Source organism: Merops nubicus, unplaced genomic scaffold (assembly GCF_000691845.1).
Source record: "Merops nubicus isolate BGI_N331 unplaced genomic scaffold, ASM69184v1 scaffold5299, whole genome shotgun sequence".
Classification (NCBI taxonomy): Eukaryota; Metazoa; Chordata; class Aves; order Coraciiformes; family Meropidae; genus Merops; species Merops nubicus.
Window position 1 is genome coordinate 56,483 of NW_008630030.1, and position 17,121 is coordinate 73,603.

The window sequence follows — 17,121 nt, forward strand, 5'->3', positions numbered from 1 at the left end:
CCAGGGATATAAGTGGCACTTCTTAACAGATAAATAATATTTACAAAAGCCAAGAAATTCAAAACTCCTGTTCCAAATGTACTGTAACACAGCTAAATGTTGACTTATAGTAATTCAAACTAGAAGCTCTCGAGTGGGGCTACTGAGGATTTTATGTGGGGATATCATGCCAAATGCATGCTTGTTACTCAGATGCATGTTTTATAACACATGGGCTATCATGCAACTGCCTTGGACACATATGCAGGAAAAGCAACAAAAACACTTTGAGAACTAGTGTTCTAAACCACTTGGAGCACCTAAAACCTAATGACTTCCTACAGAAAAGACTTTCTGTGGGAAACACAGCTTTGCATTTCCCAACTTGCCCAAATGTAAAATATATTAACTGAACTATGTCCATGACCCATCTGATAGCTCTGGGAGGTAATTGTATAGGAAAACCAGAGTCAAAATAGACCAGAAATGAGAGTTCTGAAGAAGCACTGAAAAATTTACATAAAACTCTAACAGGACATTTGCTTAAATCTGGTGCTCTCCACAGTGTGAAATAATAGCTCTGTTTTGCTTCACCAGTTGCTGTGTTTGGGGTGGTATAGACAGCCTTTAGCAAAAGCCTTTAGTGAAATTCAGTCCAAAAAAAGAAACAGCAGGATATTAAGGAGAAAGTAAATTTTCAGTAGAATAGTTGTTGAGAGTTTGACAAACAGTTCCATTTCCAAGAAAAAAGTAAAGACCTTTAGCCTTATCCTCATCTTCTTCCTTCCTTCACGCATCTGTTAGAGATTTGCCTCATGCCACAATAGTTTTCAGAAAAAATAACCCAAAACCTAACCCAGAGCAATTCCTGGCTGAAGAAGAACAGCAAAGAAGTATTTAGTTATAGCCATATTTTCAGTATTACAGTTTCAACACAGCATAATGTCAATGTTAACAGAGAAGCAGTCCATTTTTAGTACCTAACAGGGACTCTGGAAGCCTTATTTTTTATACAGATTGTTTTAAGGGCTTCTTGCCCTCTTATTCATTTACTGCACAGATCATCTGCTCCCACAACCAATCGTGCAATCTCTCTGTGGCAACAAAGCCAATTGCTTAGTGTCCAAATATTACTCTCCCATGTACTTACGTATCCCTGAGTATAATTCACTAGCTGGAGATAAAAAAGAATTACTATCATGAAGTTATGCTCTCCAGGTCATATTTTGAGAGTCTGTGATGTAGAAAAATAATTAAGTGAAGATACATCTACCTCTTGGTTCTGAGCTGCTCATCTGAAAGTTTGAAAATGCTCTGCAGTCAAACATTGCCACCTGCTCTGTCATTTTAATTTAAAAATTCTGAATCCTCTTAATGTAAGCCTGAAAATCCTTGTGTTCTGGAAATATGTGCGTTCACCAACCACAACAATTATTATCACATTAAACATATGAAGATATATGAAAGAATGGGACAAAGATTAAAGGGTATTATAAAGCCAAAAATACATATGCATGTATATTATATACTACAAATATATGTTTTCAAACCACTGTCTCCACTATGTCTAGAGAAGGCACATTTCAATTAATAATTCATTCAGCATTTCTTTTCAGTTGTAACTTTCAGGAGACATTAGGCTTTCAGGCATGATATTGTAGCAGCCCTACTGAACTTCAACTTTCATTAGAAGACATCAATCAACTTTCTTTCAGTAAAAACACATGTTCTCTGTAGACCACAAAAATTTTTTGAACAACAAAAGAAAGCCCTATCACATGTATATTTATGACCATAGACAAAAGATGAATCAAATCTTGTCGTGTATTTATCAATTAAATGAAAAAGGCATTTTACATCTGACTCCAAATCCAAAACAACTTCCCAAGACTCTGAATTCACACTTCATTTCAGGGCGTTAGATTTTCTAAGCTCTAATACCAGTACAACCACCTACCCTTTAAAGTCTCAAAAAAAAAATACCTAAATGGTCCTGCCTCAGAAATCCTTGTCATTTTCAGGCAAGTACTCCTTGTCCCTTGCTATCTCAGCAATGGCAACTGTTAGACATGATGTTTTTATAAAATTGGGTGCTTTGAACTTACAGTAACAGACATGTTTAATTTAAAAATGTTGTATTTACTTAAATCCATTTATACTTCTCATGTTACAAGTTTTCATTTTTCCTTGAAATGATTCTTATTAATTTTTACCCTCTACTTTTTGCCTGATGAAGTTCACAGTGGTAAAGCTTACAGAGACACAACCTTCTGGTAAAAACTGACAGACAGTTGTTTCCATTTGAAAAATCTCTAGATATTTATTGGCTCATTAAATATGTGTACTTTGAATGAGATTTAAGTTATCCTGGTATATAAAACATGGGTTTTGTTCCTCTCAAGGAAGACGGACTACTGCCATCTCCTGGTCAAACATTTCTGACACAGAGACATAGTTGGACTGTGTATTATTGTAGAGGTAAATTTGTTTTTTAAAGATAAATATTCCAGAAAAACAACAGATTCAATTAAAAAAAAAATGTATTTTCCTCCGTTTTTATCCTTTTCTAACACCATCCTCGATGATTCAGGCTGGAAGTGCTGTCTTGTTAACACTGAGATAAAGTTGAGGTGTCAAAGCATGAAGTACAGTGATAGGAAGACTATCCCCCCCCTTTCCTCCTTCTCTCTGATGCTTAAGAGCCAGTGTTGCAAAGAAGTAGTAGTAGAACCCTAAACTGGTTTTAAAGTCAGGAACAGATGGATCCTGCAAGGTAGACCTGCCAGAAAATTCCTTTTTTGTCTTTTAGAGGTCATACTCAACTTCCTGGAAATTCACTTTCCTTAGGCAGTTTGGATTTTCTGAACACCAGTGGAAAAATTAGGAAAATTATTCTAATACCAAAAATCTTCCTATTAGAAAAAGTCATTGCAGTATTTTCATGACTATCAATCAGGAGTAAACCACCATTTTTTTAATAAATTAAGTCTTTGTTTACCCACTTTACAAATACATGTTGATAAACGTCCCTAAAACAAAACACACATGGGTACTAAGGTTTGCTACTTCAGTTCTGGAAGCTTTACCACTAATTGTCCATAGAACCTAAGTTTTACATTATTCATAACTTTCTCCCTATGTAAACCAGAGGTTTTAAATTAGATTCCGAGTTCCACAGCCAATAACATTGGCCTGAGGCGTTTTGTAACACTCATGAATATTTGAAACAAAATAATTCCATCAAAATTATAATTTATAGATGTTTTTTAAAAAAAAATTAAATGGAAGAAGTTCAAAGAATTACTTTTAAAAGGGCTTGAAGGAAGAAATTCTCTACACCCAGGTGGAGCAAGTATAATTGCATATATTTCAGGCATGCAGGTTTTTGGCTTCCTGTTCCTAGCACCTATGATTAAAACTGCTACACATCTCACTACCACCTCCACAAACTTTGTATCTGCTAAAACAATTACATATGGCAGTGATATGCACAGTTTATGTTACATCAACACTGGCCTGAACTACAATACACAAAAAATATTCTCTCTAGAACAAACACTATTAAGTAATCTCCAAAAATAGAATTATGAATAGGTAATACATAGTGTCCATCATAAAAGAAGATCAGTTACACACTTGCTTGAAGCCCATCCCAAATCAGGCCATTTTAACATTTAAAATCTTCTTTTTTCCCCCCACATTTGCATGATCTTAACTCTGTGTTATCTTTCAGTTCTCCTCTAGCACCCCTGCATGTTCTCATGCACATGAACCACTGCCATCTATCACAAAATTATGAATATTTTGTTTGCTGAACAGCATTTTATAAAGCAATTAAGATTCAGCTGACTACATAATATGCACATGGCAATGCTCTTGGCAAATAAAAATTCAAATAAATACTTAACTGCAAGGATTCTGATGACTTATATACAGATACATTTCTAATCCTTTCAGCATACCCCACCAGTGTCGTAACTATGTACACAGATTTATGCACACTATTAGATGTTTGGGAATTTGGTAGTAGTGAAAACCAAATTTATTAAAAAAAAAAAAAAAACAAATTTATGGTACATCATCATACAACAACATTTAAGTGATGTGCTTAACTTAAAGAACTATGTTTGCTTATTGACATTGATTTACCTTCTTGTTGCATCTCTTCAGACTTGGTTCTCACAAGAATAACTCGGGGTCTCACAGTCTCAACCTGGGCAGCTCCTTGGAATTCCTCCTATAGATCATACATTAAAATCATATTACAAATCTGACTTTTGATGTAAAAGCACAGTAAAATTACATGCAGCTTTAAGAAACATCCGAAGAGGTTTTTAAAGATTCATTAAAGGAATGCACTTTTTCTCCTTCCTTTTGACTTCACAAGAATTCAGATCTGCATTAGCCCACTGCAATGCTGCTTCCTCTAGATGAACATCCTGGGAGCAGCAGATAAGGCAAAGTGCCATTTAGACCTGGAGACACAAGAGACCCTCAATTTCTACTCAAAGCGTGTAGTGGAAAGAACATCAGATTTCTCTGGTTTTCTTCAATACCCAGGACTTATCCCTAGGTATTATCCTCCTGAGTAAGAAGAGAAAGTTGAAAGGGAAAAGAAAAATATAAATTTCAGCACACATGTTCAAAAATCCATGCCAAGTCTATAGTTTATTTCCTTGACCATGTTTTTAAAACTGCTTTCCACTCTACCTGAAATTTTGGGTTCTTGAAAAACTGGGGTGGTTTAGCCTAACTACCAGAAAGGAGGTTGTAGAGCAGTTGGTGATGGTCTCTTCTCACAAGTGTTAAGACAAGAGAAAAGGGCCTCACATTGAGCCAGGGGAGGTTTAGGTTGGACATGAGGATAAATGTCTTCCCCAAAAGGGTTGTCAAGCCCTGGAAGAGGCTGCCCAGGGCAGTGGTGGAGTCCCCATTCCTGGAGGGATTCCAAAGCCGTGGAGATGTGGTGCTGAGGGACATGGGTTAGTGGTGCCCTGGAAGTGCTGGGTTAACAGTTGGACTTGATGGCCTTGAAGATCTCTTCCAACCAGAACAATTTTATGATTCTATGCTCTTCAGGATGTAGCTCTGCAGCAATACCTATGAAAACAGCTTCTTAGAAGGAACAAACACTTTGTGTGTTAAAAAGGGAGACATCACACTTGTCAAGTCACTTGTCATCTTATGCATTAACTTAAACAGCAGCTGTGGCCCAAGGACATTCCACTACACATAGACAGAAAACATGAAAACTGCAGAACAATGTCACAGAATTCTGGAACACTTAAGCATTCTCTAAGACAGAATTATTTGATTTCATCAATTATTCTGCTGATATGAGATTTTAAATGCAGATTCTTAGAGGAAAGCAAGAAAGATCACGTTTGCACATCACAGCATTTGGAGCCTACAGACAGAATTGCTCTGTGACTTCTGAGAAAACTGTTATGTCCTGAGAGGCAATGCGACAGGTATTCTCTTGAAGACCTGGTGACAAACCACCAGTGGTATTCTACTCCCCAAATGCTAAAAAAGGGAAGAGAAAGGAAAGTATGCTTCTGTTCTGTAAGAGAACCCTCCACTACTGTGGAGGCCATAAGTGAAAAAGCCAAAAATATAGGTGAAAAGAAGAAAATATTTATGTCTAGCAAACAATAATCATGGTACCAACTAAGCAATCAGGGCATCTGATTTCTTTCAGCTAATAACTGTCTCCTACAATAGCGGGTAACTCAACAGTCATGATATTGTTTCTCATGTACTTAACGACCATTTAAACCAGTGTTGCAAAAATCAGGAGGAACAAAAAGATAAGGCATTTCATTATTGTTTTTTCCTCAACAGCTGCATGGACTTCTTCACACTCCCCAGTAAATGAAGCATAGAGAGGGCTACACTAATAGATAGTATCTCATCTTTAACAAGCACCAACACAACCTCACCAGCACAGCCACAAGCATAAGGTGACAAAAGTGAATATATATGCAACTGAGATGAAGTGAGCATCTCCACAAGGCACTATGTGCATGGACAGACCAGCTGGGATTGGTGTTAACTTGGGCACCTCTACACACCACGATGGTGAAACAACTCTGCTCATCATTTAAAGTTGACAAGGTAAGAAAGAGTTGAGATGGTTTTTTGAAAGCAGGAAGGTCTGACGTAAATGTGACTGAAGGCCACCAGTGTTCCAGAATATTAAATGCAAGCAGCATAACTCTGTACTCATGAGTCCATTTGAAGTGGTTTGGTTTTGTTTTGGATTTTTAATAAGACAACCCAAAAACCAGTTGAAACTGAACTGAGGTGCAAACAGAATTTGAAAGATAACACAGATTCATAACCTACAATTACACATTCCTGAAGGGTTAAAAAAACCCTGTCTTTTGAAATACTAAAAATGAAAGCTAATGAGAATACCAAAGTGACAATCCCACTTAAAAAATGTTGATTGTATAAAAACATTCATACTTCTATAAGAACATCAGGAAAATATTTTGCAACCAACTGATTTTCTAAGATTTTAACAATGCTTTTGGGACTTCAAATGATTTAGATTGACCATCTTTGAAATGTTTAGCCACACAAATATGTCTTCAATGTTCACGTCTCTCCCATGATCAAAATGGTTTATCTAGAACAGGAAGAGCCCAGCACCTCCTAGGCATTATCTTGCTTCTGAGAGCTATGAGCAGCAGGGCAAAGTGATCACAAATAACAGTCAACTCCTGTATTGTTGCACAAGAATGGACAGAAGTGGTCAAACCAAAGATGCATTTAGTCTGTTATTCTGTCTAACAGTGGCTAAAAGCATATATAAATCTCAAAGACATCTAATGCCTAAAATGGAGGAGCAGCCAAGGAATTTGGGTAGATAAGAAAATTCCTGTATGACTTAAGCCATTTGTTTTGGAGTGAGTGACCACACAGACTTCACTCTTTGTGTCTAAAAGGCATTTGCTCCTGCCCTACATGAAAAGATAACGCTCTTTCTCTTGGTCAAATTCTTATCTATGCACTGGTACCAGGGAGCAAACAAGTGGCATGTATATGGCAGCTCCACATCACTGCCCACAACCTCCCTGAAACGAGGGCCCTGCTCAGAGTACAGCCATCACCCAAGCTTTGCCATAAAAAACCCTAACATCCAGAAAGGTCATTTTCAGTCAAATCAGAACAAAGCTCTACCAAACCCAAGGCCCAGCTGGACAACACCTGAAATACAGTGGATTTTTTCTCAGGTCTCTCAGCAAACACCACAAAAAGCCTAGTTTTCCTCCTAAATAGGCTCATCTTCTTGTTTTGTACATATCTGAAAAATCTTTCATTTCAGTGAAGGCAAGCACTGCCTACAGATGAAAAACAAGATGTGAAACACCTGATGTGAGAGTCGGTGACTAACTTGGAAGGAAACCTTTTAAGAAATTGAAGGTGATTATCACCTTAAACATTGCACAGAATGAATCATTCTGAAAGCCCAAGTATCTCTCGCTCTCTTAGATGATGTTATCAGAAAACCTGTTTCCTACAAGCAAGTGACAAAGCAGATCCAGCCGTAGATCAGAACACAGATGCCATCTCTAATTGAAATTAGAGGAAAGGTTCATCATTGTTATATGGTAGATAGATGCTGTCAAAACAGGCTTTCAAATCATCTGGTGTAGAGCTGGTGTTTTTTCAGCGGAGCAGGTACAGATCTAGCAGATGATCTCATGGAGCATGGCTTTGCCCCATCCAGGACAGGAATGGTCACGTCATAGAAAAGCTAAAAAGCCTGTGAGAAACAGTGATTTAGAGTCTTACATCAGGAGCACCTACAAACAGGAAGAGATTATTTTGTTTAGGGCAATAAAACAAAACAAACAAAACCACACACACAAAGTTCAGGGGGTTGTTTGGTTTGGAAGGAGGGTGAGTTTTACATGCCAGCAGGCAAAAAAAAAACAAACAAACAAAAACCACCACACACTAAGAGTTCAGATGCAAGTAAGTTTGTAAAGATAAGAGAATATATAACTATCTACATATTAAAGAAGATAATCTATAACTATCTGTGTATTTTCTATGAAAGACACTTTGCCAGATCACCTTCTATGTCTAAGACTACATATGTGGGTAATCCCACACATTGTACATTATGATTTGCCTGTAGCCAGGCAAACAAAATTCAATCCTAACCCCATCAGGTAATTCTCCAGAGCATGAGATGCAGGTATCACCATCTTCTCTATCACAGCTAATGCTATTAAAAGAAGGAAAAATGTTTTACCCTCTGTCCCATTTACTTTTGGATAGCGAAATGGTAACAAAGATAGGAGCTTAACCCCAACAGAGAGAGGATTAACAGAGTCCATTCTTGCCTGGGAACAATCACTTCAAGTAATAACAGGTTCCAATGAACTCTAAGTGAAAGAGGTATAACATTTAATATCCTCTTTGAAGGTGCAACACATCACTTCAGATGACATTTAAGAACTGCTCAGACACCAATGGCATGACACACATCAAGGCTCAAAAACATAAAACCAGAGACAGGTTGATATAAGATACTTCAGGTTATTTTTAACACAGAACATCAGGGAAGGACAGAATGCATCCATGGACATAGCATTCATGGGAAGTATAGTACTACTTTTAAACACACTGTGAAGTTTAACATATTATAGAGTAGTCTGACACCTCATTTTTAGCTTTTGCCACTCTCTGTTTGAAATTATCTTTACTTAGCAAGTGAACCATCATCTCTAGGTAACAGCACATATTAGTAAAGTAGCAATGGACTAACTTCATAGGTTTCAACTAGAGATAGAATCATAGAATGTTTTAGGCTGGATGTGACCTCTAGAAGTCATCTGGTTCAACCTCCACACACAAGTAAGGACATCTCTACCTAGGTCAGGTCCCCCAGAGCCCTATCAAGCCTGACCTTAAATGATTCCAGGGATGGGACCTCTACCACCTCCCTGGGCAGCCCATTACAGTGGTCTACCACTCTTATATTAATCAATAGGATCTCCCTCCATCTGCAAGTATTCTGATGTACATCATGATTTCTGCCTTTCCTTCCCTGCCCCTACTAGGACAAAGTTCCTAAAATGCTGAATCAGCAGGTTACAATTAATGAGGCCAAATCTCTATAATGTTGCTTCTTCTCCCATATATCCATCATGTCATTCTTCTGTATTTGAAGCACTATGCAAAACATTGGATTGTCCCACCTGAACCAAGTGTGTATAGCATTAGATCCTGTGAAGCCAGTGAAACTGTGAGGAAGTACAGACAAAGTAAAAGAGGAGGCCTGAGCCCAGCAGAAAGCACATTGTTAAGGATTCCACCACAGTAAGCACAATAATTTTTAGTATGCACAATTTAGACTTCAGTTTTTCAGCTGAATGTGTCACTTAAAATATGCCAGTTCTGTGATGACAGTGAAATAGGAAAATTTATTTTCCTAAGCTTCAGTTTGTACTTTCTGACTAGCCATAGAAAAGATCCTTCAAGTCTACCTGAGACAGATCCTCTGAGAGAGATGTCTCCCTGCAGCCTGATTGGGCTGCTTGCAGAACAGGGTTTGAAACTGGTTCTGATTCCAGTTCAGCCAAAAGCATTGGACCATGACTTGTATCTGCATCTCCAAGAATCTCTGCTGAAGGAGAAAAATAAAGTGAAAAAAAATTCCTTGATGAGCTGGAGCAATCATTTCCTGGTCAACCTGTGTGGCAGGACGTGCAGTCTTTCAAGATTCAACAACAGGACATGCAACTTTAAAAAGACTTATTTTCTCTTTATGTGGCTCACTGTATACCCCTTAAATTGTTTGGGGGTGAGGGTGGGGGAGAGAAAAAAGAAATACATGTCTGTGGAAATTGAAAAAATAAATCAGTTTTATCATCTGCAGATTTCTAGCAAGGCAACCATTTAGGATAGCTTCAAAGCTCTACTGTTCATCATATCATTATATGCTTAATGAGCTTCATCACATACCCTGGAAAGAGATTGGGAAGGCTTCTTCATGAAAATGTTTCACTGCTGTGTGGAAAGAAACGTGGCTATCATATTTTTTAAAGGGAGAATCTGGTATATAATCCAGCATCTGTCATGCTTTTGCAGCCTGGAAATGTGTAAAGCATCTTTATGAAAAAGGTACTGACAGCTCAAGAACCAACTCTAACTTTCTGCTACCAGAGAGCCAAGGAATGCATTTGAAGCCTAATTAACTATAGAAATTGCTTAATTAACTGCAATTATTGTTCACTTTAAGACTACATGTGCCCCATTTCATTTGCGTGTTGTTTTTTATATCCATGACTAAGAACTGAAAACAAGGATTTATAAATCAAAGACTGATGATCAAGGAGCTGCTATATACCTACCCAAAAAACACCTGCTCCATCCCACCAATAGACATCAGGTTTCCATAATACAACTGGTCACAATGCTGAAGACACCCATGGACACATAACCCCCAGTCAATAAGGTATTTATGACTGACTCATTCTGAGAGAGAAACTGAGTATCCACTGCAAGGTTATATGTACACCCTGAATATGAATTTTTACACCCCTTGGTGTAACTATCGTTCTATTTTACCCCTAAAAATAATTATCAAAGAAAGCAATGACCCTGCATTGTAACTGTTGTAGCTACCAGGAAATAACTTAGTCCTGACTTGCAGTCTCACATACCAGGGACAGATACAAAAGATTTGGTAGAAAAGTAGAAATGGAAACCAATCACAGTTCTTTCCTTCAGCCCTCAACCCTCCAAGAACAGACTGTTTCCTATTCAGTGTTGACTTCACCATCAAAAGGACTTGGAAAGAAGATTTTCTGTTCCTCCCTAGTATGAAAACAATCCTGTCTTGAAAGCAGATCCTAGCTTTTATACAGTTTCTTATCAGTGTCAGTGAATACTGCACTGTGTGTTCAGAGGTGGGGAGGGAGGGCAGCTAAATTAGAAGTCATCAGAACACAACAGAACTCAGTCTGGAATTATTACAGATTATGTAAAAGCACAGACCATTCCCCTGTGGTAGTTAGTCCAGGGCACTTGACTCCTCTCAAAAAAAGTACTACAAGAGAAACAATACTATAAAATTTAGAGAGATGACCATAAAAAAAAAACACTAGAGGAAGACACTGTTTATAGATGATGACCACATGAAGAAGCTGGTTGTGAAGTGTTAGATATTTACAGGACAGACAAAGGGCATCCTATATTAAATTAAATCAATTTTAAAAGCAAAGATAGAGGAGATACAAACATGTTATGCCAGCTACAGTTATGGACAGTCTGGGTAAGGAAATATCCCTAGTAGACAGGTTCTCCCATTAACACACATCTTCTAACTCTCTCTGTGGTCCTGTGCACTGCTGGAGACTTACCACAGACTGATCTATATCACTAGTGTATTCCTCCATCACAATGTTCTTAAGGCTGACTGTCCTCTGGCAACAGTGCTAAACAAGTTACTGACAGAAATGTCTTATGCTAGGGAGCCTGAGGCAACCAACCTCCAAATGACATCCAACAAACTGTGTATTATCAGACTTCTACTTGAAAGTAATGGCTGACAGTGGTGTAACTGGTCCAGAATGTTAGGTAACAGCCAGCTTAAAAAGCTTACTCTGTGTAACCAGTTAAAAATGTGAATCAGTTCAAAACTAAGCAAATATTTCTGAGGTTATTTTTGCCACATGTTGAATACATTCAGTCCACTTCTTACTGGTTAAGGGTTGATAATGTGAGATATGCTTCTGATGAAGAGGACAGAAACCCAGCTGTTTGATCACTTTAGTTTACACAAGTTTGGATGAATCAGTGCAACCACATTTGTGCTGTAATAGCTTAGTAATTATTAGTTTAATCATATCTAAAAGCACAGTCAACAAAATGAGGGGTTTCTACATGCTTGCAGCAGTTTATGCAAGTATAGAAGTACATATTGAGATAACAGGGGAGAAACTGGAATAAAAAATAAGGGAGAGGAAGGACAGAACATTGATTACAGCACTAGTTTCAACTGAAATTAATTAATTCTTTGCTTTACTACAGCAACTTACTCCTGCACTACTTTGTACAAGCCACTACATGTATGCCCCAGTTCTCCATCTAGGAAAAAAAGAACTTCTACGTTGTTGGAATATATGAAGCTAAAATATATACCTGATTATGAGATACTACAGCATCACTTTGATGGAGTGATAAAAACAGTGAGGAGTGCTGTGTAAGGGGACAGAGAGAAGTAGCTTGAACTGCTGGTGCTAATGCCTCTCCTGTGGAAAACAGCTTCAAGAATGGCCAAGCTAAGCGATTTTGGGAACTGAATTTGACTTAAAAGAACAAAATACCTACTTTACAAGTCAACTTTTGTATAGGAAAGTGGGTACTTGCCATGATTTTTGTTCAAATTGTAGAATATTACAGACAAAGAAGAGCGAGGACAAGGTTTGAATTAAATTCAGTTCTCAGAACATGAACATTAATAATTTCATTGCAGCAACTGCCTGTATTTTTTAAAAAATTTTGAATATATTCTCAGAAATTATTTCAGATCCTGTTACAGAAAATCCTCATAATCTACATAAATATCAGCAAGAAGAAACATCAGTTTAATGGTACCTGGAGTTTGGGCAAGCTGCCCTGGTGATGTCGGCCGGAAGCCTGGCTGTGGTCTGTTCCCAGGAGTCCCAGCAGCTGGATGGCCCACACAGACTGGAGGATGGCCCATTAGGATTCTCTCTGCTGCTCTGGTCAGCCTCGGCCTTTGACCTTCACTGAGCTCCCCAGCACTCTCCTCAGAATCCTACACAGAACAGCAACATCAGAACAGCAGGTATAAACCCCCCCAATGCATATCTACTAAAACCAGGCATTGTTAGCTAATTACATTAACTCTTTTAAAGCATAGCTAAGCTTAAGTCTATATTATTAGAATTGAGTAGAAAACCAAAACTGAGAAGACATCATCTAACTGGGTTTGAAAGATCTACATTTATCAGTACTGGACAGAAAAGAATCACTTACAGCCAAACAACATCACTTACTTTGTTAGTGATACCCCAGCATGGTCAGAACCTAAGGTATATTTTTAGCACATGAAGTCTTTCATGTCACATGTGGTTACTGTTGACTGCCTGGGCTTGTAACACTGGAAGCATCTGAAAGCTACTGACTCTGTTTTATAGAACATTAGATTAAAAAGTTCTAGCTTTAAGTATGTTTGGGTGGCACAATACAGGGATGGTCCTCTGGATTCTGATTTTCAAGGCTGCAGAGAAAAACCTAGCTTGCTTCTGTGCAGGAAACCACGTTGAATACACATGCATACATGTGTGTGTCATCATTCTAAGGTAACACAAGAAACATCTAGGAAAATATTCTTTCTTTTATAAATCAAAAGTTATGGTTGCACACACCTTGCCAGAATCTGGTGGTGGGGGGAAGCTTATTAAGTGTCTTGTATGGACAAACTGAGCAGTCTGTGACTATGGGAAAGGGAAAAAGCAAACTAAAGATGCATCTCTAATTGGCAGTGCTGATGAGAAAATGTCACTACAATTACAGGCAGACTCAGAGCTGACACCATAGAAAGCTTTTCACTAAGTGCATCCACCAGAGCTCATTAAGCAAAATAAAGACAACAAAGAAACAGTTAAGGACGTGAGTGAAGTTAGCAATTATTTAGACTAAACTGACCAAGACAGAAGGAAGAAACTGCATATGCATCAATATAATCAACAAAAAGCAAGAGCTGCTTTAAATAAAGGTGTTCATGAACCATACTGTAGTGTTCAAAGTTCACTTCCTTTGAACATTCCTCCAGCTATGTCAGTTAGAATAGATGCCCAGTCCAAACTACTTCCCACAGAGAAAACACTTCAATGTGTGACAAAAAAAAAATTACTTTTGTCCTTTGTGATGCAGATTGTTATTTTTCTGTTAGTCTATTTTTTCTGCCAACTGAATATGAATACTTTGAGGCTTTGTTCCAAGACCAGTATCAACAGCACGTGCACAAGTGCACATAACGCTTGCTGAGTTGTTCTTTGTACCTCCCTAAACGACTCCTATGGCTGTTCAGTGCAGTCAGCTTGCAGTGTTAAGCATACCACCTATACTGCTGAAGAGACAGAAAACTTCCCTGGTATTCAAAAGGACAGGACAAATCTGGGATACTCCTTGAAAACTAGTTCCATGTGATACTCTGTACAGCTAGCTTGTCTGTAACAACACGTAACCTTCACTATTTTGAGGAGGTTTTACATGAGAACATAGCCAAGAGAAGTGGGACCTCTTCCAGCAGGGAATGAAGTGTATGAGCCTGTTCCACAGCCAACAGGAAAGATAAGCTCAAAGTATTTTATCGACTTTTGAATAGGAAATTATCACTTCAAAACTACTGTGTTGGAAGGAAAAGCAGTTACCTCCAAATGGTACATTTCTTCTTCTGCAGCAACAGGTACTTGGTTTAATTTGGCTAAAAGAGTCAGGACAGGATCTCTGTGATAGACTTTATCTGGACGTCTCAGCACTTGCCCTTCACTGGGAGGATCATAATCCTAAAACAAAGAAACAAAAGCCACATAAAAAATGATCCAAACCTATTTTTTTTTTGTAGGAGCTTGAATCCTTCTTATTTCAGTTCATAATTAAACTCTTCTTTTATAGTAAGCTGTTACAGTTTCCACACTTTGAACATGTGTCACAAAAATCTAGGCATGTAAAAAACAGACTGATGACACAATGCTTTCTCCTTTTACCCACAGGCATGCACAGTCTTTATTTGATACAAAGACTGCAACACTTGGAGAAGAACAAGGTCCTTTAGGCCTCCAAAGCTCAGAGAAACAGTTAAATCCTCACACATACTGGTTGGTAGCAATGATCTGGCTGAAGCTCCCAAGAGTTTAGATTCCTCAACCAGAGAGCCTAGTTTGAGGATGAAGGACTATCGGAAGGAGTTACAACTCAGCTGACAAAGAGATGGGAGAACACCTTAGCAATCAAGAAGTATGCACAGGCAAAGTATGACCAGGTATGGGTAGAAATGTTTAGGAAAGGAAGGCAGGGAGAAGAAAAGTGGACTCCTAACTCTACAACATTTAAACTTTGCATTAGTGAGGTTAAAAGGGACCTCTGGAGATTGTCCAGTCCAATCCATCTGCTCGAGGCAGCACCTCTTCCAGTGTTTGGCCATCCCCACAGTAAAAACATTTACGTTTAAAAGGAATTTCCTGAGTTTCAATCTCTGACCACTGCCTCCTGTCTTCCACTGAATACCACTCAGAATAATCTGGCTCTGTCTTCCTCGCTTCTTTCCACTGGGTATTTATGCACATTGGTAAGACCCCCCCAGAGCTTTCTTTTCTCCAGGCTAAACAATCCAAGCTCTCTCAGTATGACAGATGCACCAATTCCTTAATTATTTTCACAGTCATTTGCTGACTCATTCCAGTAAATCTTTATCTTTCTTGTAGTGGACACCCCATACCCAGACACAATAAGCCACACGCTGTCCCACCAGTACTGAGTGAAGAGGAAGGACCACCTCCCTTGACCTGTTGGCAATGTTCTTCCCAATGTATCAAAGGATGATGGTGGCCACCTTTGCCACAAGGGCACTGCTGGCCATGTTCAACTTGTCGACCAGGATCCCCAGGCTCTTTAGGTTCTGTTCTGCAAAGCTTTTATCTGGTCAGTCAGCATCCAGTGTGTACTAGTGCATGGAGCTGCCCCTCCTTGGGTGCAGGACTTGGCATTTCTCCTTGTTGAACCTAATGACACTCCTGTCAGCCCATGTCTTTAGCCTGGTGAGGTCCTTCAGAGTGGTGGCACAATCCTCTAGTGTATCAACCAATTTTGATGATGCAGTCTATCCCACCATCTAGGTCATTACTGAACATGTTAAACAGCACTGGGCTAGTATTGACCCCTACCATACACCACTAGTGACTGGCCTCCAGTTGGACTTTCATATCCCTTTCAGCCCAGTAGCTCAGCCAGTTTTCAGTCCCAGGGAAATCATTCTTTGAATTCACAGACCTCCATATCCCTGCTGATGATCCTGAGTCAGGATCGGAAGGGAAAGAAACATGGGGCATGTTGAGGGCAGGGTCTGTTTCAAAGCATCTAAGAGAAAGTAAGAGGAAGCTTTCTACACAACATCAACAGGGGTCTGATGATTCCAGGCCTTCATCCTCATGGCTGATTTCAACTATGAGGACATCTTCCAGATGTGCTGTGGAGGTAGCCCAAGCAGTTTTCAGAAATCCCTCTGGAGGACCCTTCCAGTCAATACTATTGCAATTTCACTAGCAGTTTTTTAATTATTTCATAAAGAAAACAGTCAGTTTTAAGCACAGCATTGCTCTACTTGATACTGTCATTTTTATGACACCTAAGTTCTATCAAGAGGCATTATATAAAGTCAGAGAGGGCAAGTCCAGACATTTGAGGAGAAGTGCTAAAAGAGAAAGGGAATGGAAGATACCTTGACCAGGGCAATGGACTACAGGAGACATCAGATAAACTATACCGAAGTCTTCAGAAGCTTTAACTAATTCTAGCCCCAACTAACCTACTCTAATAATTAAAGCACACAAGCAATTAAAAGATGGCTCAAAGCTGAAGCAGCTCAGAGCATAACAACATTCTATTCCATTTAAGATGTCTCAAAACTAAAAACAATAAAGAAATTAAAATGAGTTTTAGCTATCTCTCACCTACGGAAGTATGGAAGTCACTCAACTTTTTTTAATATAAATTAGTGTGTACAATGTGTTTTTTTTTTTCTTTGGGCTCTGAATTTCTTTGTGAGCATACAGTTTAAAAGCATAAATTTTGAAAGTCTACAAGTGAAAATCTTTAAAGCACATCCAATTTATGAAGATGCTCATGGTAGAATACCACACTAACCCCATTTCCTTGTGAAACATTTCCTTACCATTTCATTGGCATCTTGTAAAGTACTGCTTAAGCTCTCAGCAACGTTTGGAAGAGACAGCCCTCCTCCTAAGGATGAAAAATATTTTAAGTTACAAATACTAAAAGGGAAAAAAAAGCAAGTTATATGAAAGAAAGCCAAGGCCACATTCTTTAATAATTGAAACACAGTGCTTTAGTAAAGTTGGAAATTCCTGC

The 17,121-nt window shown here is 38.6% G+C and overlaps 1 protein-coding gene across 1 annotated transcript in view; it reads right to left on the minus strand.

Moving 5' to 3' along the window:
• Window positions 1-17,121, minus strand: part of KIAA0586 (KIAA0586 ortholog) — a 51,944-nt gene that overhangs the window by 18,785 nt on the left and 16,038 nt on the right. Inside the window, exons 12-16 of the mRNA XM_008947120.1 lie at window positions 16,925-16,992; window positions 14,406-14,540; window positions 12,601-12,784; window positions 9,486-9,625; window positions 4,129-4,216 (exon numbers count right to left, since the gene is read on the minus strand). Coding sequence (XP_008945368.1) covers window positions 4,129-4,216; window positions 9,486-9,625; window positions 12,601-12,784; window positions 14,406-14,540; window positions 16,925-16,992 — 615 coding nt within the window. The remainder of the gene's footprint in view (window positions 1-4,128; window positions 4,217-9,485; window positions 9,626-12,600; window positions 12,785-14,405; window positions 14,541-16,924; window positions 16,993-17,121) is intronic.